The following is a 23,985-nucleotide window of genomic DNA, read 5'->3' on the forward strand; positions in this document are numbered from 1 at the left end:
GCACAACATTCATGTTAATAAATATTTTTGAGTGAAAAAGTGAAAGCATAGCTAAGCAATAAAGCTATTGAATAGTGAAAGTATATGATAATCTTTTACACAATAAACTCTGAACATGCTGTGTCTCACTTGACCTTGGTCTATTAATATATGATAAGAGAAGTTGTTGTCTAACTGATGTAGAGCCAACGTGATCCCTTAAGTTTGCATATAATTTAGTATTGCAAAGGATTTTTCAACTTCTTGTTTATGGCTGACAGAATTCTGCAAATTACACTAAGCCCATGATCAGAAATTTATCACAGCAATCTGAAATATATCATGATCATATATATTCTTCTCAGCCGTGAAGCTTAAGCGTGTTGTTAAAGAGTGTTGCTATGATTGCATAAATTCAGAGATCCCTGCAGCTTCTAGAAATTCCTGCTCAGGAAACTGAAAACCCCATGGATGATGTCAAACTGCACAACCTACAATCTTGGAAACATGCGGCCTTGAGCAATCCACAAAATCACTATTTAGCCAAAGATTTACATCTTTTGAATTTGAATCACTGATAATTAGCAGGAAATTACTTTTGATAATTTAATCACTATCATCTCAGGCCCATATTTTCCTTTGTTGGCATTTCACATAGAAGAAATTTGCTTTTTAAAATCTGCTGCTTTTCAAATCTGTATTAATGCTGGACAACTTGCCAAGTTGAGAGTGAAACTAGAACTATAGTACCACTGCTGCAGTACTTCTCAGTTAAATGTAGTTGTATATCTGTTTAATTGCTTTAACATCATTCAACTGTCAAAAAACTAGAGCAATAATATAAAGTTCCTTTCGAAATATATATATATATAGACATGCCAAAACTTCTAGATAAAAATTTCTAGATAAAAATATTCAGATGTGATGATTTTGGGTAAAAATACAGACTAATGAAGTAGTAATTTATTAAGTATCCAAAAAATTATATTATATAGGACCTACTCTAAATAATACAGGAGTCATAAACAAAAACCTCTAACATAAGACCACAGCAATCTGTAATATCCATCTATATGTTTAATTATAAGTAGACAGGTTAACATATTTTGAAAAGAATTAGGCTATATTACAAATGAGATATATAGATAAAAATATTCAGCTATTAATTTGTGCAACAATAGTCATGCAAAACGACACGCACACACACTAGGCTAATCCTAGGTCCACTTCCACTTCCCGTGACTGTGACAGCTCTGACTCTTATGTATGTGACTAGTACAGCTGGTCAAACGAAGTCTCAGCATTTTGAATATTAGCATGATACCTGTATTAAAGGTCTAACTAAAGCAAGAAAAACTCTGACATCAGCCATATGACAGAAGTCCAATCCAAGCACACGCTCTGAGCGAAGTGTTTTCAGCTGAAACGTTGCTGTGTTATACGGGAACATTGTTGTAAAACCTGCCATCCCATCCTCATCCTCACGCCAACAACAACTGTATTCGTTACAACCTCACTCCACTTCAAAACAATAGAAACACATACATACTTGACTTAAATTGATAAATGGACAAGATACTTTCAGCTGTCACAAAACTACTACCTTGGTCCTAAAAGGTCAATTGATTTATTTTAGAATTAACAATGGATATTTCTCCTTTATAAGGCTCTACGAAGTCATTTGTTTTTTTCTTTTCAGTTATAGTCATTATTCACAGAGGCTATACATTTATTAAGGTGAACCAAAAGAGCCGAAACATATTTAAGTTCACCCAGATTAAAACATGATATTATAAATTTAACATTGAGCTCTAAGACACCATGATTAATAATGATATTGCAAAATTATTAATTTTTTTTTTTTTTTTTTTTTTAAATCTAAGTGTGCGTCACACACTAATGCCAAGCACAAACACGCAAGATCACACATACACACTCCTCACGGTGCACCAGTCGTCAATAGAGCAACTGTTTGTGTCGAAAAGACTTAAAATACAACCGTGCATCATCTATACACCGTTTGCCCTCAGGGGTCAATAAAGCACCTATCTATATATTCGAACTGATGTGCGACAGGGTAACAGAAAAGGGGGACACAGACTCACACGCAGTGGTGATGCCCGTATGCCAGCCTGTCACACTACTTGGATTTAATTGAAGAATAAGTCTTACAGTGCATCGCTCCACCGCAGTGTTACGAAGCAAAATAAACATAAAAAATGCGGATTAGCAAATAAAAACAACTAAAACCACCCACGACGGTGCCATACACCACAACATGTGCAATTTTCAAGTCGACGATCTGCCCACTCCACAAAACACATTGCGTATCAACACTCATTTTGTGCTCATTCACAGATTGTTCTGCAAATGTGCATTCTGGGGCATTCAGGAGGATGCAGGGCTGCAGCAGTGCAGTGCCGTGCAGCTCAGGGGCATGCATGGGTGCTATGACTTCCTTCCTCCCAAAAAACCTGACCATTTCCAACTGTATTACCTGCTTTATTTGGACTTTAAAGTGGGTCACCAAGGGGGTGTTACAGTCACACACATGAAACAGTAAAAACATGGAGAAACTCAAGAGACGACACACACAGGGGCTTCAGGGACACACGCCACGCTCTTTGAAAAATCAGCAGTCGAGCAGTACAAAAAAATACCCTGCAAAAGAGTTCAAACACTTTCAAATCAGTAGCTCAATATTACCATTAAACATGTACCAAGTGCGTACTGTGTGGATGCTGAAGCAGTACATGTAGTGAGTGACGTAGAAGCAAGGCTGCCCAAAACAACATCCCATAAACACTCCACCACCATCAGTCAGACATGGAAGCATATCACTCATTTATCCACCATGACCCAAAGTGGGGAATGTCTCAGTGGCACACACCTACTATTACTAAAAGCGTACAAAGTGGCACACATGACTTGATGAAAAATGAATTGACGGATGGTGTTAATGCAGCCATCATTATGGACACACTCTTTAACAGCAGAGTGCATTATATTTACGTGCGTCTCTTAAGATGACAAAATCTCAGAGTAGCAGTGTAACATGAACCCACTTGTGTCAACACGACTCTATTCAAGGAGGCCCGTGAGGGCTGAATGGCACTTTTAAAATATTTAATACAATTTTAATTGATTAAAAAACTGCTGTTCGGATTAAAGGCTCTTTTATAATTCTATAAGGCTGTATTCCGAAATGCATGGACTGTGAGGCAAGCCTGTGAAATATTGCACAACAATAAAAAAAGCGTACCGTCAGAGTGCGCACGAAAGCCGCCGGTGGTAGTACTAGTACTCGCAGCGCTTCGCAATGTCACGGCACGGGAGTAGTACTATGCCAAGGACTCCGCAACAGCTAAATTAGACAAGCAGGGCCTTGTAAGAGAGTAAAAGAAATATTTAAAATGTCTTCAAACACACTCGGTACTTACATGCACACTACGCAAAGGTTGTTCATGTCAATATAAGGACGTACATGCAGCAAAAGTTGCAAATTATCCACCTTTACGAGCCGTCCTGGTAGTGAGGCGATGACAGCGCGTAGTAAGTCCGAGTAATAGTGTCGGTTACGGAATGAACTGTTAATTTGTTTGTTTTTACATTGGCGCCGTGACGTTATTACTCGCTAGTACTGTAGGTAGTGCAATCCTTCCTCGAGCGTAATCCTGCCAGTGCGTAACGCAGTGCATGAGTGCTCTGTTCAAGTTGCTCAAACTCATATGTCATTCCGTCAAAACAATTCGGAAAGGAATAACTTACTAAATCAGTCAAAAGCTTGGTTTGAACGCTGTCTTTAAAACATTTGACGAAGTTTAACTCCGCATCCCCACCCCCTCCCGTCTTCTTGCTCTAGGTCCTTCCTTGATATTTTAGTGAGCTGGTTTGTTCTCCATTTGTCTTTTGCACACAACAGTCATGCCTAAAATACGGTTTGCCACTAATATTAGCGGTAGGTTGCTTTGAGTAATAACTACTTACCAAAACAGCAGAAATACTTAGGAGGTAACCGATGAATTTACGGTGCAAATTGCAGATTGGCTCTGTCCTTTCGTCTGAAGTGGCGTGCAACGTCCATCCATGTCTTCTTTCTGTCGGGAATTTTACTTTATATCAGTCCTCCGTAAAACATCTTTGCCCCCCTCCCAACAGCAACTCAGACAGGGATTAAAAACTATATGAATCCCTTTTCCACTACAGTCACAAAATGGTGAATGAACCACTAACAGCTGGCCCGCCTGGCCAATCAGAGCGCACTGACAGATACAGTAACCTATGGATGTGACAGCACAAACTCAGAGGCGTTTCTCGCTGGCTTTTTCTATCTGATTGACAGGCACTTTGAGCCAATCGAAGTGAGGCTAGATAGCAAGCCGGCGCTCGCTCCAAAAGTTACAGTATCCAATGAGAGCGCTGGGAACCATAGGAACAGGGTGTGGGCGGGCACAAAGGGAGGTGTTCAAGAAGCGCTGGCCAATAACGCGATACGAGTCTTCGCTCCCTAAATAAAGGTCCGTGTTTACCACAAACGACAGCGCAACACATCACCCTAAAATCACTAGTTGTCTACTTCCCTTGGACTATATAAGAGATGTTTCTAAATTATTAAACTCGTATTTTTTTTTTCAATTTAATACTGTTTAAAAGCTAAACTAAACCAATTTAGTCGTCTATCAAGTTCTGAGGATGAAACAGAAAGGGAAAATCACTAAACTAATTCGGTTAATCACAATAACGTTCCCCTTGTGCGGGTCTCTGACTAGCCATTTCACTTTCACACTACTATGCTTGTGAATACACGGGATGGACACTGTTGACGCTCTTGCTCTCGATTTTTTCTACTCTGCCTCTCTTTTCTCTCAGCAACAGCCCCTCACCTCGTGTGCGAGAGCCAATCCTTGCGCCGTATTCCGCTGTCTCTAACGTATGTGCCGTTGTGCCCCGCCCCATCCATACAACCCTTGCAGGATTCTGGAGGTGACGTCATCGTGCTGCTGTACGATTGGCCAGAAGGTCCGCGTCGACGAGCCAATGATCAAACTCAGCGATGAAGTCATCAAGCATGTTGCCACCAGCTGGATGGTGGGGGCGTGGCCTGACGTACTCGCCTAACCCCATGCTTGATGCGTAGTAGGACAACATAGTGACTGATGAAAGTGACATAAGCCACTGTTTTAAAGCACGTAGGAAAATTAGTATACTTTTTTTTTTTTTAATTTCGTTGAAATACAAATATAGTTTTTAATCTCTTTTTTTTCACACGTTGGTTCGGTTTAGTTAAATAGCATGGAACGTCATATTCAGACACATGGACGCTTTGAAGCGTACATCTACATTCACAGAATGAATGTTCGTTGTGATTCTCCTTCGAGAAGCAAAGAAGTCGTTACATAATCGCTGTTGTAGACAGAATCAAGTACTCTCAAGCGCCATCCTTAAATGTTAAAGCAATGTACAGCGACCTCTGTCGGTTTTATGTTGAAATGCACAAAACTATCAACGTACGTGCACGCGCCACTGTGTGGTTGTGTAGTAGAGGGATTGAAATAACTAAGGTAAAGTTTTTTACGGCACATTTTTCTACACATTTTCACTCATAAAAAAAAATGAAAATAGATAATTCAAAATAAAAGCACTTTTTGTTTACTCAAATATCTTAACGTGCCATACACCCTTATTAGTACTTCTTCTCCCCAGAGCGCTGCCCTTTGACCTGATCCCCACCATGATGATGACCCCTTTATTTTCGCTCTGCAATGCTGTCAATCAGCTGTCGTACATCTATCCCTCTTCCCCACACTCCCACTGTGCCACGGGGAACCGCATTCCCTTTTCTAGCTCCCGAAACTGAGGTGATAAAAGAAGTAAAAGGGAGACGACAGACAGAGAATGTGACAAAACAAAACATGACAGGGATGATGAGATAACCCAGAGGCAGAAATGATTACACTTTAATTTGAATCGCACAATGGGTCTATTGACATGACTGATATTGTATGTTAAACCAGTAGTGGATACAAAAAGTTACTAGTAGATTATGAGACAATGTCAAGTTCAAAATTCACTTAAAATGGTAAATTTGAAGCCGTTTCACAGACACAATAATAAAAAAGAATAACAAGAGAGTGGAAAAACTGAGAGCTATTTAGTAGATAAGATGCGACACATATGTGCAACGGTCCTTTGTAATACATTCACAATAGAACAAAATGTTTCTCTTGCGTTTGTCAACAGATGGGCTACAAAGTATTATGTATGATCATCTTCTTATACCCCTAGAATTAATAATAATAATAATAGTAATATTTTTTTTCAATTAGCAGTATTATTTACATGGACTAGATATAATTCGTGTGAGCAAAATAAATTGAGGAATGTATCCAAAAAATCAATGGTGATGATTTTACATGGTGGATAAGGCTTGTACTTCTGCTCTTCAGACAGCAGAGGTCAGTCTTAAAGAGTCTATCATTTCAACAGGCTGAATACACAACATGATTTTAAAGAGCACTCAAATGCTTATGGGTGTAAACTAAAGCACATTGCTTTAAATGGGATTATATGTATTTACGTTTTAATTTATATCAATTTATTTGAAATTAGTAGTTTTTGATGTTTGTATTGCAAGCATCCAGGATTATGTAGCCTATATTCACAGATGTGTGGGCCTCCTGAGGTACAGAAACACACACTAAACACAAGAAAGACACTCTACAAAACTCTGGAAAGGAAATTTTACTTGTATGACTAAAATGGACTAATCTGTGTTGTAAAAAAAAAAAGTTGCAGAAACCAGATGGCTTTTAACCAGTTTAATTGACCCTGATTACATTTTAATTACAATTCTGAAAAAAGAACACAAAAATGAATAAAGGAGGAAGTAAAATGTTACATCATGGTATTAAAACCTGTTATTATGAATTATGGAACCACAGAAATAAATTTCGAGAAAGAAAGTGAGAGAGATAGAGACTTTTACACAATAAAACAATACACAATATATCTTTTAAAATCATATAATCCCCCGATGAAAAAAATTTACAAGAGCAAGAAATCAGTAACACTACAAAATAACAATTACATGACATGACTTGAGTACAATTCATAAGCCCGATCCTCCCCTGAATGCCCTTCCTCCATCCTATTTCTCTCCACAATAACCACCCATATTAAAGTTACAGTTTTACGTTAATTTACAAAATTTTAAAAGTTACACTAAACACACTGTTGGGTTGCTCGTGGGAAGGCAGGGGTTGGGAAACATTCTTAAAAGGATCTCTTACAGTATTGTATACAATGTTATCATGACTAAAACATGAGGAAAAAAATGTCAACAAAATAATAACTAATAATAATAATAATTAGGATAAACAGCAACATTGACGTCAGAGAGCAAATAAACAGGAGCTGTTCGGGTGAAAAACAAAAAACAAATCATTTGACTTACAAAAAAGAAAAAGAAAAAAAAAAGTGACATCTTGGGATAACCAATGACAGCAGCCTAAGAGAAAACAAATATCTTCCCTCCTAAAAAAAAGAAAAAACAATGCACTCACTTTGTGCCCAAACAAAAGTTTACAGACTGCACTGGTCAATACTGCTCACCCCATCTCAAATTAGCTCCACCTCTCACATTATGAGGTATGCCGGGCGTAAAATAAGTGCACCCTACTTAAAGACTTGACTCATCGAATAAGAAAGTAGGAGGAGATCTTAAACATAATCAAAACTGGCTGAAGGGGGAGTAAGGCAGCTAGAAAGAGTTCAAAACTTTAAAGAGGTGACACCGTTGCCAGTCCAATTTTGTCTAATGTATCATTTTAGGTATCAGAGACACTTCACACATGATACAAATACTTTCTTGTCACTGGAAAACCATTATATCATGGCTAGTGTCCGACTGGTCACCCCGTTGAAGTCTCACGTCCTGTGCTCAACTTCCACATGGCTTTAGTGCACACAGGTTTATGAGGTTCATGATGCAAGATTTCAAAACAATTACAGCCTTGGGTGTGGTGTAACATACATGCACAGAGACCTACAGCCTCTGTCAAACACGCACACACACGCACACGCACACACACACACACACACACACACACATCAGTTGTGGCAGTAAGAACAGGATGTCGAGGAGGTGCATGCTGGTTAAAGAACCGAATGTGCCACATCATCTGTGGTGCAAAGCTCTCGTGCTTTGTTAGAGTCTTGTGTACAATTTAGTCTTTCGCTCCCTCTACCCTACCTTTTATTAACGTGATAAGAAAAGCAACATTTTCCTCCCTTACCCGAACGGCAACATTATCCCTGAGGAGAAGAGTCAACTTTCCCCTCGAAACGAAATCTGTTACAAAACCCCCTGAAATTGATACATCAGTTAATGCTATGCTTTCTGTTTATAGTATGTTTAACACATAATATATTAAGGTATATTGAGTGTATACTGTTCTTTTTTAAGATTTTTGTTTTTCCTTTTCAGACATGCTATTAAAACAAGGCATAAGAGGCAGTGCTTGTGTGTGCGTGTGTGTGTGTGTGCTGGCCATATGCCTTCTACTGATTTTCTATACTTATGTTAGTATTTAAATGTTTGGGATTATAGATTGAAACTGCTTTTTCACCTCCCCCAGTCCACAGAAAGATCTCATAAGGGTCTGTGGCTATTGTTATGTGGCTAAAGGACTGTGGACAGTAAATCAGGACAGAATTGGCACTTGGTTTTAATGGGTACATCAAGTGCCAAAATAGTTGAGTCCTAGTGAATCACTGTACAAGCTTGTGTGTGTGTGTGTGTGTGTGTGTGTGTGTGTGTGTGTGTGTGTGTGTGTGTGTGTGTGTGATATGCTGGTTTAGTTCACACTAAAGGACTGACTATACAAGGGAAGCATGTTATGAACTCTCTAAATGTGTATCTCCTTCAGACTGTCATTTCAAAGACTAAGAAAGTAGCCATTTAAGAGATTTAAGAGTATGGTCTCTGAACCGCATGTTACGCCCGAGTCATTTCGTCCCAACGGAATGAAAGTGATTCAGGTATGGTCCCAGAGGGAAAAAAAGAGAATGGAAGAGAGCGCAAAAGTTTTAAGGTGAGCTGGTTTAGATAGAAAAGGACAGGAGGGAGATATCCTGAGAACTTACACACAGCTAGATTTCAAAACACACACATTCGCACTCGAATCGGACACACGCTTCATACAGGGAACGAGAAAGGGATCATGTCTGAGTGTATGTGTGCGTGTTGAGGGGTTTTGTCCCTGAGGGTTCGGACTTCTGACCAGGCTGGTTTTAGAACAGTGTCTATTTGTGACTTTCTGTGCATTTGTATCCCACCACACATCACACTGAGACTGATCACAGTCAGTCACTGAGGAAAATAATGCTGGGCTGCTGGAGATGAAGATCAAGTCCCTCAAATCAGACCAGTTCTTCTGATGCCCATCTCTTTGTGGGGTTTTGAGGGATAGCTCACAGGCACTTTGCAAAATAAAATTCTCTTCTAAAAATATAAAATATTCTCTAGTGCCAAAGGTCAAAGTTCATCACTCCTGAGGGTCGCTGGGGCACGTGGGTGAACTCATTCATCATCACGGTCACACTGAGATGTACTGGAACGCGAGCGCCTCGGCTGAAGTTGAGGGCGGCGGGGGAACGAGGGTAGCCCGGGGAGCGGGGTTCGATTAAGCAAAGGTCAGTTAGTCTAAGTGTGCAGTGTATGTGTCAGTATTACTGTTGTCAGTATCAGCAGTCATTGATCTAAAAAGAGTCAGGTTTGAGTGTGGGTCCATCAGCAGTTGTAGAGTTGTGTATCAGCAGTCGTCTACGTGTGTCGATGCGTATCAGCAGTCCTTGTTCTCCAGTGACAGCTGTGCCGTGGCTCGGTGGAGCTCGGCGCTAACTCTGTGATGAGCGAGAGGAGGTGGGCTTTCTCCCTCTCCGCTCCCACTTCCACTACCACTCTCCTCCACCATCCCGTTCCTCTCTCTCCCCCTCTCTTCTCCTCTCACTTTCTTGTCTTCCGCCTCTTCCATGTGCTGGTCCTGGTCCCAGCGCCGTTTGAACCGGAGCTTCAGTGGGATACACTGGGAGTGCATTTGTGGCATTCCGCCGGATGCCAGCTGCATGTCCGCAGGCTCTACGGGTTCGCTCTTCACAACGGGGTTACTGCGGCGAACATCACCTGAGGAAGAGGTAGGAGGGACGAAGAAGGGTGGAGGGGCGGGAGCTTTGAATACCTCTTCCTCCAAGTCCTCATCTGGGTGGAGACCGGCATCGGTGCCATTGGGCTGTTGGTGCTTTAGGCTGTGAGGATAATGCTGATGGTGATGATGATGATGATGATGATGTTTATGGTAGTGAGAAGGGAAAACGCCAAACTCTTCGTCTCTTTCATCAGCTTCTTCATCGCTGATGTCAGTCACTTCCACTTCCTCTTCTGATTCAATGTCAGATATGGGCTCAACCTGTAGAGAGAGACAGAGTGGATTTAGTGTTAAAACAGAGTTGGGTGTTGCTGAAAAATGACTTTCCATGAATTTCCATGACTTTCCCAGACATTTGTGATGACTGAATAAGGATTTAAAAAAAAAAAAATGTTTTCGCACTAGTGTAATTTCCAGGAGAAGAAATACTTATATAACTGAGCATTACTACACCTTACATTATTAATTTCTATAGTTGTCCAGGCTTGCAAATGACACTTTTGAAATTACCTGATATTTTCAGGTTTTATAGAACTGTGGGAACTGACATGACTATGAAACAAAAAAGAAAAATATTCACAGTATTTTTAACCACAATTTTAGTGTGATGCTGATTTTTATTATTCCTTAAAAAATTTGAGTAGCTAAATGGATTGTTTGGCCTTGTTAAACTTAGCACTCGAAATATTCAATTAGTTCGATATATAGACTTGGATTTATTAGAGATGCATTTATTCATTATGAGAACTTATTACGCAGTGTGGACAACCATCAGTATGTCTACATGTAATTTAAAAGTTAAATTTCAGTTGGACTAAAACAGTCAAGGCCATTCACACCAAGAATGAGAAATTTAGCTATAAAAAAAAAAAAAAACTATATTAGCATTCACACTAAAGGACAATAAAATTTGGAAAAAAACTTGTTTGGAAAGTGATTTTAACGATATTGTTCCTCCGTTGTCGTTATAATGACAGCTGTGGTATTAGGGGCTTTCGCACCGGAGGAACCTTTTCATAGTTCCTAGAACTACTGGCTGAAGTACCCGGATTTTGCCGTGTTCGCACCTGCAGGAACTAGGAACGATTTCAGTTCTAGGAACTCCTTTTGGGAGAACTAAATTAGCTCCTACTTCAGAGTAAGGTCTAAACCAGCACTATAGGAACTATCAGTGATGTAAGTGTACGTTGATTGGTTAAATGCATGTCAAACACCGGCACCCGGCATTTTTAAAAAGCCGTGTAAACTTATTTACTTCACGAACATGGAAAACAGCGATAACGGCATTTACCTGTTGTCTGCAGGGTTGTGTTCTTTTCTCCACCTCGATGATATGTAATACTGAAAGTTGTCATAGGAGATTTCATCTCTTAGCCCCATTTTTTGCTCTTTCAGTCACGTAAATTATGCGTTTACATTCCATCTCCGTTATCACGAAACCCACAACACACAACAAACACAGCTCCGATCACTGCATCCTCCATTCACCGCTTTTTAGCATTTGTAAATGCTGTGCTTAAAGATGCCGCTGTCGGCCGCTTCAGAGTTCCTATTGCCGGTGCGAATGCAACCAGTAACATGATCTGGGGAGAAATGAGTTCTCTGGGAACTATCCTAGTAGCTAGTTCCTATAACTGAGTTCCTAGAACTATTCGGTGCGAAAAACCTCTATAGAGACCGCTATTCTCATACTATCATCCTTGGTCTGAACAGACCTTAATTTGTCTTTTTAAAACATAATATAAATGGTTGCGTCCGACCTAAAATCATGCCAGTCTGATTTTTGCGAAGTTTGACTAACAAAAAACAAGGAACGGCAATTTTTTTTTCACCAAAAAACTAGTAGCAGCTCAATTACAACTGCGCATGTAATCGTACAGAACATAATTCCCGATTACCTTAATCTTGGGCAAGCCAGCGCTGTTTAGCGAGCCAGTTGAGGAGGAGTTGGACACCAGCCCTGATCCACTGGCTGAACTGAGGTCACTGCCAAACGACAATGAGGAGCCCAGACCGGATGTAGATGTGGAGGAAAGCGAGCCCTGTCGACCCTGACTGTCACGCTGTTTTCGGCCCAGTGGGGGAGGTTGGAGCTTGAACTTGAAGGGAGAATGGTGCTGCTCCTCCCCCAGGTGGTGGTGAATAGGGTGGGCGTGAGGCGGAGGGAGGCTGGAGTGATGGCTGTTGAGCACCGAAGGCCTCTCGGCAGGGCCACGGTCACAGGCCTGGGGTCCGGGCATTCCTTTGTCAGGGCGCTGAGGCTGAGGAACGATTATGTTTGGGTAATGAAAGAAGGCACGAGGGCTCAGGTGGTAATTGTAGACGCTCTGGGTGTGAGCCTGCAGGTATCGCTGCATGTCCTCTGGGTTAAAGTTGAAGATGGAGCCAGGCATGGGCGACAGGGTAGGGGAGGGAGTGTAGGCCAGGTGAGAGCCTGGGGTCATGGAGAGCGCTGGTGAGAGAGGTGGCGCCAACAAGCCTGGCCCTCCCGGACCAGGCAGAGGCGAAACGGTGAATGGTGAGAGAGGCTCAGGATGAACCCTGTGTCCGACCTCTGACACTCGATGACCTCTGTGACCGCCTGGTCCACCGTACATCCTGAACATAGCTTCGTGAGAGAGACGAGGGTGAACGGCACCTCGAAAACCACCGCCTCCTCCTCCTCCTCCTCTCTCGGCCACTCTTTCCGTCACTCGCTCCTCTGACGTAACTCCGTTCCCATCTTCAATCTCAGAGTTGACGGAAGTTCCATCGCTGCAGTCGGAGACAGACCCACGGGCGATGCGGCGGCCGCTGAACATCCCAGGACTGCGCAGCTCCTCGCTGCTGGGGGAACGCAGCACCTCGGACACCTGCATATCTGATGGAGTGGATGGAGGGAAACGGAAATGGGGACCTGTAGGAACTGGTGGAGCACTCTGAGGAACAGCCGCTCCTATGGAGAGACAAACACAACAGGAAGGAGGTCTTAGCTGTGTTTTGTATTTAATTGTGTAAATAAATATATGTGATGTGTATGTGATCGTTTTGTACCTCCAGACCCCATGTCAATGAAAGGGTAGTTGACCAGGACCAGCTTGTTGAAATTGAACTTGTAGGTGAAGCGTTTTCCTTTAGTTTTATGTAGAATTCTCTTGTTGTAATAATACCTGCACAAAGACAAGCAATCCACATCAGCCCACACAGAAATCAAATTTAAGCCTGGAAATAAACAAAGTATTAGATTATTCTACATTTTAAACCAAAAAAAAAAAAAAAAAAAAAAAAAATCAATAAAAATATTCCAGATTCTGATCTATTCGTTGTTCACTAATCAAATAAGTAAATATGTGACACTGATCATGTGAACTCTTTGTAAAAACAACTATGTTTTTTCTTCCATTGAAGATGGAAAAATCATGAACTTAATTCATGAACATCAGGTTTGACAAACTTATACAGTTCAGCTTGAGCGGTTCTGTCAATAAAATACAAAAAGGGGGACAAACTAAATATTTAAATGACTTTTTACTCAAATTATATTTAAATACATGTGCATACGCATATATATTATATATATATATATATATATATATATATATATATATATATATATACATATACATACACACACACACACACACACACACATACATACATACATAATATACATATAGCATTTTCACCAGTACAGTGTGTTTCTAATTAATCAGTTCAATGCCGATATATGAGAAAGAGGCAGAAAGGGAGAAGAAAAAAAAATTAAAACATGTGTTTGTATATATTGTTTGTGTATTTTTTATGTACATTTGTGTGATGGGAGGTATTGTCAGGACGTCTCTGGTCACTAGTGGCAGTTTATATAATACTATAACCCACTGATAAATTCTCCTTTCTTAATCCCCTTATATAATCCCATTCTCTCTCCCTTCCTATCTATATATTAACCTTTGTCCTTCCCCAGCTCTTTACATAACATCTCTCTATTCCTCACAACCCTCCATCTATTTATGTAACTCCAATAACACTGCATTTTTCTTACAGACCTGTACCAGTGTGTGTGTGTCTGTTGTGTGTGTAAATCCCTGTGACAACGATTCATCTTGCACTTAATAACCTTTGAGCCACAATTCTCTGTGAATGGCATGTTTCAGGGAAGATGCTGACACTGAGCTTTTTAAATGCATAGAGGATATATTTACTCACCCTGCTTGTGTGTGTGTGTGTGTGTGTAAATTCAGACAGTCTTGTCTGTAGAGATTAAGCCGAGACAGACAGATACAGTCTTGTGGTCAGATGAAGATGTTAGCGTGTGTAAATGTGTTTGATTTGTGGTCAAAATGATTTGAGTTATTTTTTCCACTCACGTTCACACAAGCAGAATTCTTTATAACTAAGTATGTGCCGTCAACCACCAGACATGAAAAGCGTGTGACAACGGGCACTACAGCATATGCTGAACGCACCTTAAATATAACTATTAACAAAGACAGAGATGCAAGCAGGTGATCAGCGATCATGTGACCCACTGTAACACTCTGAGCCACACAGTGAGATATAAATATACTTGAGACAGCTGTGGATTAGCATGTCTACCAAATACACCAGCAGCAGCAGTGTTTGCATGGATAGACATCCAGCTCACACAATCCACTTACTTCTGCACTGTTTGGCTGGAGGTGGTAACCTGAGTTTATATGATGGATGACAGATGAAAACGCAGAGGTGAGATGAAGCGACGCTCTAATGATGACATCCTGAACTGTGACGTTCCAATCAACAGGCCAGGCAAAGTACCACTTATTTCTGTGGCTGTCAGAGATGACTGGTTCTTAGAAAAAGTCACACATTCACATAATGTCATTATTGGATGTGCTTTCTATATAGCGTGGGACTGGTTTCCTAGGCACAGGTTAAACCTTAAACTGCAGTACATTGTGCTTTCTGCGGTGAAAACCAGTCAGTGTAGTATGTGACAGCTGGGGTTTTTCTTGAATTGTCATAGTTTTCACTTTCCTCGATGTGATCATGAAGACATGACATTAGGTTATTCCTCAGATTTATTTTTTTTCAAAAATGCATTAAAATGCAACTGAAAATCATAAAGAAGAAAAAAGGCTTATTTGAAAAATACAGGTATGTGTGTTGGAGCAGGTTTAAACTGAACTCTGCAGGGCTGTGGCCCTCCAGGAATTGAGTTTTGCACCCATGCATTATGATTTCTAGAGCTGATATAGGGCAATTTGTTCAGCAGAGTCATGTAAGTTTCATTATGACGGCATCATCTATGATCACCAAGAATAACATGATGCAATTCATATCATGTATGATGCAATACTAGCTTCAGATTGCATCCTTCATTGTTTTGCCTAAAAAGAAAGCACTGTCCAAAACCAGTCATAGATTTATCCATAGATCCAGTCAAAGATGTATTGGAGTCATTTCTGTTAAATTGAGATTCCTTCCCTTTATTACACACTTATCCTACACCCTTCCCAAGTCAAGTTGTACTGACCCAATAGCATATCTTGAAAACTAGAGCCAATCAACAATTTTAAGCATCCTTTTCGTTCTCAGTAAGCCAGAATTAGTAAAGTTTGACTACATTTATTTCAGAAGCGTTTTGGCTGCAGACCAGTGATAGTGAACTTATTTAGCTTGGAATAATCATTTATTTTTATTCGAAAAAAATAACCAGTGACGCTGTTATAATATTAATATTTGAAAAGTTTTGTCCACTAAACTACCATCCAGGGTCAATAAGTCAATAAGTCAGGTTGTAAGTATTAGGTTGTAAAATATATATGTATTTTTCCCCCCCCCCAAATCTTAGACACTCTTACTTGACCTGTGAGTATAAAAAAAAAAAAAAAAAAAAAAAAAAAATTCACAAAAAGTTTCTTAAATATTTGTCTAAAACGAGATAAGCAAAACTGCATAATGTGACTTCTTTACAAAAGAATATACACTATATTGCCAAAGATTTTGGGACGCCTGCCTTTACATGCACATGAACTTTAATGACATCCCATTCTTAATCCGTAGGGTTTAATATGGAGTTGGCTCACCCTTTGCAGCTATAATAGCTTCAACTCTTCTGGGAAGGCTTTCCACAAGGTTTAGGAGTGTGTTTATGGGAATTTTTAACCATTCTTCTAGAAGCGCATTTGTGAGGTCAGGCAGTGATGTTGGCGAGAAGGCCTGGCTCGCAGTCTCCGCTCTAATTTATCCCAAAGGTGTTCTATTAGTTTGAGGTCAGGACTCTGTGCAGGCTAGTCAAGTTCCTCCACACCAAACTCGCTCATCCATGTCTTTATGGACCTTGCTTTGTGCACTGGTGCGCAGTCATGTTGGAACAGGAAGGGGCCATCCCCAAACTGTTCCCACAAAGTTGGGAGCATGAAATTGTCCAAAATGTCTTGGTATGCTGAAGCATTAAGAGTTCCTTTCACTGGAACTAAGGGGCCAAGTCCAACCCCTGAAAAACAACCCCACCCCATAATCCCCCCTCCACCAAACTTTACACTTGGCACAATGCAGTAGGCAAGTACCGTTCTCCTGGCAACCGCCAAACCCAGACTCGTCCATCGGACTGCAAGACAGAGAAGCGTGATTCGTCACTCCAGAGCACACATCTCCACTGCTCTAGAGTCCAGTAGCGGCGTGCTTTACACCACTGCATCCGATACTTTGCATTGCACTTGGTGATGTAAGGCTTGGATGCAGCTGCTCGGCCATGGAAACCCATTCCATGAAGCTCTCTATGCACTGTTCTTGAGCTAATCTGAAGGCCACACGACGTTTGGAGGTCTGTAGCTATTGACTCTGCAGAAAGTTGGCGACTTCTGCGCACTGTGCGCCTCAGCATGCGCTGACCCCGCTCTGTGATTTTACGTGGTCTACTTCATAGCTGAGTTGCTGTTGTTCCCAATTGCTTCCACTTTGTTATGATACCACTAACAGTTGACCGTGGAATATTTAGTAGTGAGGAAATTTCACAAATGGACTTATTGCACAGGTGGCAACCTATCACGGTACCACGCTTGAACTCACTGAGCTCCTGAGAGCGACCCATTCTTTCACAAATGTTTGCAGAAGCAGTCTGCATGCCTAGGTGCTTGATTTTATACACCTGTGGCCATGGAAGTGATTGGAACACGTGAATTCAATGATTTGGAGGGGTGTCCCAATACTTCTGGCAATATAGTGTATATCTTAAGTCATACTCTATGACAGAACAGTGCACTGAAATTGCTAGTAAATGTCACAAACAATTACAAAGAAGCGGCAAGTAACACATTGAATTAAATGTAAAATTTTGAATTATAACAACTAAAATAGTATTTTCTCGTAAACATACTCCAATAATTTACAAATTTACAGTGTGTGTGAAAGAAGTGCCGCCCACCCCACACATGACTATATGTGTACCCACTCTCTCAAACACACTTTAAAGAGCATTTGAACTGACTTCAAAGCAGAAGAAAGGATTCTTTGAGCATCTGCAACTAGTGGCAACGACCCTCCTTCTGTCACACTCTTACACACCTGTGAACCCACATGCTGGTGGCTGGTCTAACAGAAACAGTGAGTGCTGACCGATTTTCAAAGGATAGGACATAAAATGAACAAAATTTTAATAGATGCTGGCAGATACATATATTCCGGTGACTAAATGACTTTAGGTGGTACAGTCGAGCAGATTTCCGGGAAACAATCAGATTTGACTGGGTTAGGACTTGGATTAAACTGCAGATTATTAAAAGCTCCCAGAGTCAATATTCTGTGACTGACGGGAATACAGGAGCTGAACAAACACTACACTGATTCCTGGAATTCGCAAATCAGGGTCTGAACAACCTGATTTATAACAGAGACAGACAGAAGAAAAGAGAGAGGGGAAGAGGATTATCAGTCAGATGCTGATGAAGTACATTGTGCTGTTTTTTCCTGTCGTGTGCGTACTTGTTGCGCTATATGAGGACCAAATGTAGGGGGAAAAATCCTCAAACTTTCCTCGCATATTTCTGAAAATATCCTTACAAACTTTAAAGAAATATATACTCAAAAATGTCAAATGTTAAATATCCTTGCAAATTTCTGAAAATATCTACAAAACGGTCTTAAACATTCTCACAAACTTCTAAAAATATACTGACTCACAAATGTCTGAAAACAACCTTACAAACTCATATATAGTTGATATATAAGTTTTGTCATCTTCACTAAAAAGTCATCTTCACAAACTTCTAAAAAATATCCTCAAAAATCTGAAAATATCCCTAGAAAAATATCCTCACAAATGCCTGAAAAGATCTTCACAAGTCAATGGGAGCCCCTCACACATATACAGGTTTATGTATTTGCTATACTTTTGGGGCAAATTTATCCCCAGAAAGTAGTAAATATGACAAAACCTCACTATTGGGACATTTGGGCACCAGTTATTGGGGAAAGTTGTTTTTAAAAGTGGAAAATTACGTTACTCCTTGAAAAAGTCACTAATTGCTTTACTTAGTTACTTTTTATGTATTACTTTTGCCTCACCTGGGCTGGGCTTGCTTGTTTGATTTTTAACAAACAAACAAATAGATAAATGAAAGTTTTATTTTTGGCAAATGTAAAGACCCGTTCACACCAAAAGTGAAATGAATAAGCCTAAGGCTTAAGGAAGTGTAACCTCACCCCCGATTTCTCTCAACATGGGGACAGGAGAAGTGTCTCTAAATGGGAAAACAAAGTAACTTGTGTTACTTTTGTGAAAAAGTAAGTCAGATATTTGGTTGTAAATCTAAAAGTAATGCCTTCCTTTACTAGTTACTTGAAAAAAGTAATCTGATTACATAACTCACGTTACTTATAATGCGTTACCCCCAACACTGTTGGGTACATCCACATTTGGAAAACAATTCATAAAAGAAATAGTCATTTTAAAATCTAGAGTTAGAGTTTAGAGTTAGAGTTTCCTATTAAAAGTAGGGTTAGAGCCAGTTTACGGTTCTTAAAATTAGTTTTATATAAAGAATAGAAGTCCTCATTTGGATAGTAAATGTGTGTGTGAGGCAAGAGAAGACAGTGGGGGGAAAAAAAGTGAAGATATGGGGTGGGGTACGAATGGGCCTGTGTGGCTCTAGGGCGGATGGTAAACGGACAGTGAGATCCACTCCATCCATAAGCTCTATTGAGAAGCCAGAGATAAACATCATGTTTTGTATGCTGCGTGTGTTAGCGCGTGTCACTGTTACACTGGCGTGTGTATGTGTGTATCTCCACCCACTGAGCTAATAAAGAGCTCATTCTGTCCCTGACAATAAGACCCAAAACTGCCCTCAAATACACACGCACACACACACGCGCATGTCGTCATCCTCCTCCAAACAAAGAGAGCTGTTGTAGGACAAGGCTTCTGACCCACTCTTTCCACAAGTACACACACACTCACACACACAGTCAATCTTAATCAAATCTCCAAAGAGTGAAGAAGAAATCATGGCCGGCCACTTCAATCAACATCACATCGGTTCTGATGCTGATGACTCCATTGAGAGCGTCTGACATCAAAATAACATCACAGATATGTTTAATATGACAACAGAGAGACCCAGACTTTGTCAAAGCACTTTGACTTCCTGTTAGCAATGAAAGGAAAAAGGTTTAGAAAAGTTTGAGGGAAGAAAAAAAGGGGCATTAATATTGTTTTGGATCCCACTGACTTTCATTATATGCTAAAAACAGTTAAAACGTTCTTTAAAATAACTTCTTTTGAGCTCCCTAGAAAAAAAAAAAAAAGCAAGTCATATGTTTTTGGAATGACGTGAAGGTAAGTAATGATGACAGACTGCATTAAAATGGATCACATGATTAAAATTGCACTCAGTTGGCTTTGTAAAGTAAAAATTCTTAGCATGAGCATGGAGCCACTATGAGTTTAAAGTCCTCCTGTAGTCAATAATTTTATCACTTAAAACTCATCTTTGATCACCAAAATTACATATTTAAATGTTCTTTTCCTGTGAAAAAAAATTCTTAATGCCTTAAAATAGCTTGAATGTAACTCTACACCCTTGCCTTATTTAATATACACGGATCTATGAATATGCTAATTAGCCCTGCCTCCACTCACTCAAGCGAGCTCAGACAAGATCCACTCGGTCAACTTACTGAGGTAAACGCTGCACAATGTATCGCTTTTTACAACGTCGGACACATAACGGTAATTAATATGATTAGCGTTTTGCTTGACTGCATTCATACAATCAAACAGCTAATAACGTGTTGCTAATGATACACAAACCATGTTCACATTAACGAGTTAGACAGCTGGCTTCTAACAATCAGTATCCTTAACGCTTTGAACAACTCAGAACGTCAGTGGAGAAAGGCATATAGTTCATCAGAACACCGTAATATGGTTCATACACCAGCTATATTGCTAAATCTATTCGATTTTTCATATTAACAGAAAAATATACCAGGATAACCTTCTTTTGAGACTCCCAGTTAATGATATGCTAAAGCCCGCCGGCATGTTGACATAATTGGTTACAAGGTAGTTTGTGACATCAGAAACACCAGCGATTTCAAACCGCGGGTTTGAGACTGTCTTTGGTTTACTGCAGTTTTAAAGAGAAAATACTCAGCAATGATGTTGACTTATGAATTTGCACATGGTTTGTCTTAAAGCATATTAAAAACACCACATAGGCATATAAACAACATTAAAAACTTGATTTTCCCACAGGGGGACTTTAAATAAACAGGCTCTAGTGAGTTCTGTAGTTGGGACAATTTTGAAAAAAGTGGGATAAAATCTAATAAGGAAGGGAATGAGTAGTTGGGCGTCCATTGTGCCCAGAGCCAGACGGGAAATGTCCTGACGTTCAGTGGAACATCAACAGTGGGACAATAGAATTCCATTTTTGCAGAATTTCCATACGCGTGTGGCAGGAAGGTGATGAGTCGAGTCCCAGCGGGCTGTCTGCAGGAGAACATAATTAAAACAACACCCCTAACTCCATCAACATCAAGTCAAATTCCAGTCAGGATTAGAGCATTAGCCCAGACTTTTATACATGCCATAGTGTGGCCAAGAAATGTCTGAAAAGGAGCATTTGTTCTGGAATAAAGGGACATCACAAATGTGCAGGGTTGAATGTGAAAGCCCTGTTGTGAGTTGAAAAGTGTGAGATTGAAGGTATGAATCAGATGGAGGAGTAGAGTGTGGGATTGTGGGGTAGGGAGGCGGTGTAGATGTGGAGGAATGGCAGTGAGTCATTGACATCGTAAGAGAAAAAAAAAGAATGGAGGAGAGGAAATAAGACAGAGGGAAAAAGAAGAGAGGAATAAGACTGTACTGTCTTACAGGAATGTTCAAAGTAGTTGAAGATGTATTAACAGAAAATAATTAGGACTTGTTTAACTTCACAGGTTAAAAAAAAACAGCATTTGTTATTGTTAGTTAATGACATTACCTAATGCATTAAAGTTGGCATGAAATGAAAATTCACTCTTGTAAAGGCATGTAAGATCTTATTGTGAATGATTCATCCATGTATGTGTTGCATTTTTAAACATTTTTCTTGATCTGGTAATGTGTAATTAAAATGTCATAACTTAATCTTCCGTTGAAATGCCAGACTTCTCTCTGATGATATATGTTGGACTTCTCCAATCATTTTGTCCACTTAAACCCCGTCCTCCACAATCAACTGCAAACTCGCTTTTATTTTTCAGTGCAACGCCCACATTTCAAAATCCAATCAACAACCAATGGATAGAACCATGTCCTCATTCTACGTCACAATATGGAAGAAAAGATCTTTTGTGACTTTAACTACTGTTAATGAATTGAAACTTACTGTAAAATATTACTATAAAAACAAACGTGTTTACAGTAATACTCTTACAATGAAAGTCTCTTGGGTATTGCACTGGGATAAACATTACAATACACACTATTTCACAAGACAAGTCACAAGATCACACTGTCTGTACAAAGTTACAGTCAATATTTCTTCAGTTATGTAAACCCTGTAACTTACTGATGATAAGTGGGAGAAAATTTAGGTAACTTTATAGCTCAAAAAACACATTTGTACCAAAGAATTAATGTAAGCACTTTAACAAAAATACAGCCTACACATTTTTGCTTTTAATGCCTTGCCCTGTAGACTTCCACTGTAAGCGTATCATAGTAATGTGCTGTTTACTCTGACTAAGTTCCACAGAGAGAGGAGAGAGAACTGAGGACTCGAATGAGAAATTATGTGCGGCTGCTTGACCTTCTGACGAGGGCAATGCAAATATCTCCTGCCCAGAACACAGAGAGGAACTCATGCTGAGAATGATCAAAGGTAGGGGTGTAACGGTACACAAACATAACGGTTCAGTAACTTCTAAATCTAATTATAAAATTATTTTTCTACTTCAATTCATTTTTGAATATAATAATTTACACAGTTACTATCATAACTTGTTTTCATGACAAATTTATTTAAACAGATATTAAGACATTACTAACAGTTAAAGTAAATATAATGAATATATAAGCTAATATAGTGCATTTATTTAGTGAAATGCTCCTCTCTACAGTTCATTTCTCTAGTGAACTAACATGCTGTGGACACTAAATGACTTGCCTGAGGTAAATGTAGTGCTATGTGAGATATTATTCTCAAACTGTTTTATTGATGTCTTTCCACGGTTGAAACAATGGGCTGAGAGATCACATGTAAACATATCTATGCATAGATGGCCTGTTCTTCTTCTGCACTTTTTCCTGTTGTAAAGGTTAGCAAACAGCATTGCATTACCACGCGTGCCCCCTTCTGGATTGGAGTGTGGATTGCCTGTGACAGACTGTATTTGTCATCTGACTGTCTGCACCGAACCATATTGTCTGTACCGTGATGGTTCGGGACAAATACATGTACCGTTATACCCCTAATCAAAGGACAAGGTCTCTATCTGACAGCAAATGACGGTCCACCCTAGTCCTCCGGGGAGCTAGTCTTGGATGCCCAAACTAGCTGCTAGGAGGCGTTGCAAATATGGCTGCCGAGTGAACAGACTTTCCTTGAAAGGGACTTTGCTTAACAAGAATTTAACAAGTGACTTAAATTAGAATTTGGAATCACAACAATCTGGCACCCTTATCTGTGTAAGTGCGTGTGTGAGAAATCACTTAAAATTATAGCAGCAAGTAGCATGGCTTCATAGTTACACTTTCTTTCAAACACAAAATACGCATTTGTACGAACAGGGCACACATTCACATTTGTAATAACAGAGTGAAGAGGAAGGGTGACATCACACACAGCTGTCTGCCTGTAAACTGTTTACACTCTCATTATACTTTCTATTCTGTAAAAGAATGCATTTAAGCTCAAAATCTGATTTGGTAAAAACAAACAACAGGCTAAAAATAGAGAAGAAGAGAAGTAGAGTATAACTTGGATTATCCAACATAAGTGGTAGAGCTTTTAAGACAGTTTATGTCTTCTGGTTAACTGATGGAAAAAACACAGCAACACATACAGATACACACCCACCCACATGCGTTAATCCCTCAGTACACTGTTAACATGGAATCTTCTCAATGTTTGCAATCATGCAAAATCTCGTTTTCCAACGAAAGCTCCAAATGTCTCCAAACTGCCCTGGATTACATTATGTGATTCCTTAAATCCAATCCCATAACACAACATTACACATTATTCCTGCATAGTCTGGCTTTACTTCTGGGTTTAGTAATACTCATGAAGACCTACTCAATGATACTAATAAATACTTGACAAATGAATGAATCACATTGAAAAAATAT

General features: G+C 39.8%; 2 protein-coding genes across 5 annotated transcripts in view; both read right to left on the reverse strand.

Moving 5' to 3' along the window:
• The window catches only part of cicb (capicua transcriptional repressor b), a 50,930-nt gene extending 46,694 nt beyond the window's left edge, over positions 1–4,236 (reverse strand). The window contains exon 1 of one of the 4 annotated variants that reach the window (XM_051866329.1): positions 3,967–4,236. The gene's annotated coding sequence lies outside the window, so the exon portion shown is untranslated. The remainder of the gene's footprint in view (positions 1–3,966) is intronic. The other 3 variants (XM_051866331.1, XM_051866327.1, XM_051866328.1) reach the window with 3 other exon arrangements.
• Positions 4,237–6,782: 2,546 nt separating this feature from the next.
• erfl3 (Ets2 repressor factor like 3) overlaps positions 6,783–23,985 on the reverse strand; it is a 54,262-nt gene continuing 37,059 nt past the window's right edge. The window contains exons 3-5 of the mRNA XM_051864597.1: positions 13,218–13,333; positions 12,083–13,119; positions 6,783–10,445 (exon numbers count right to left, since the gene is read on the reverse strand). Of these exons, the coding sequence (XP_051720557.1) occupies positions 9,822–10,445; positions 12,083–13,119; positions 13,218–13,333 (1,777 nt within the window). The 3' untranslated portion in view covers positions 6,783–9,821. The remainder of the gene's footprint in view (positions 10,446–12,082; positions 13,120–13,217; positions 13,334–23,985) is intronic.

The sequence above is a fragment of the Ctenopharyngodon idella genome, chromosome 16, assembly GCF_019924925.1.
Source record: "Ctenopharyngodon idella isolate HZGC_01 chromosome 16, HZGC01, whole genome shotgun sequence".
Classification (NCBI taxonomy): domain Eukaryota; kingdom Metazoa; phylum Chordata; class Actinopteri; order Cypriniformes; family Xenocyprididae; genus Ctenopharyngodon; species Ctenopharyngodon idella.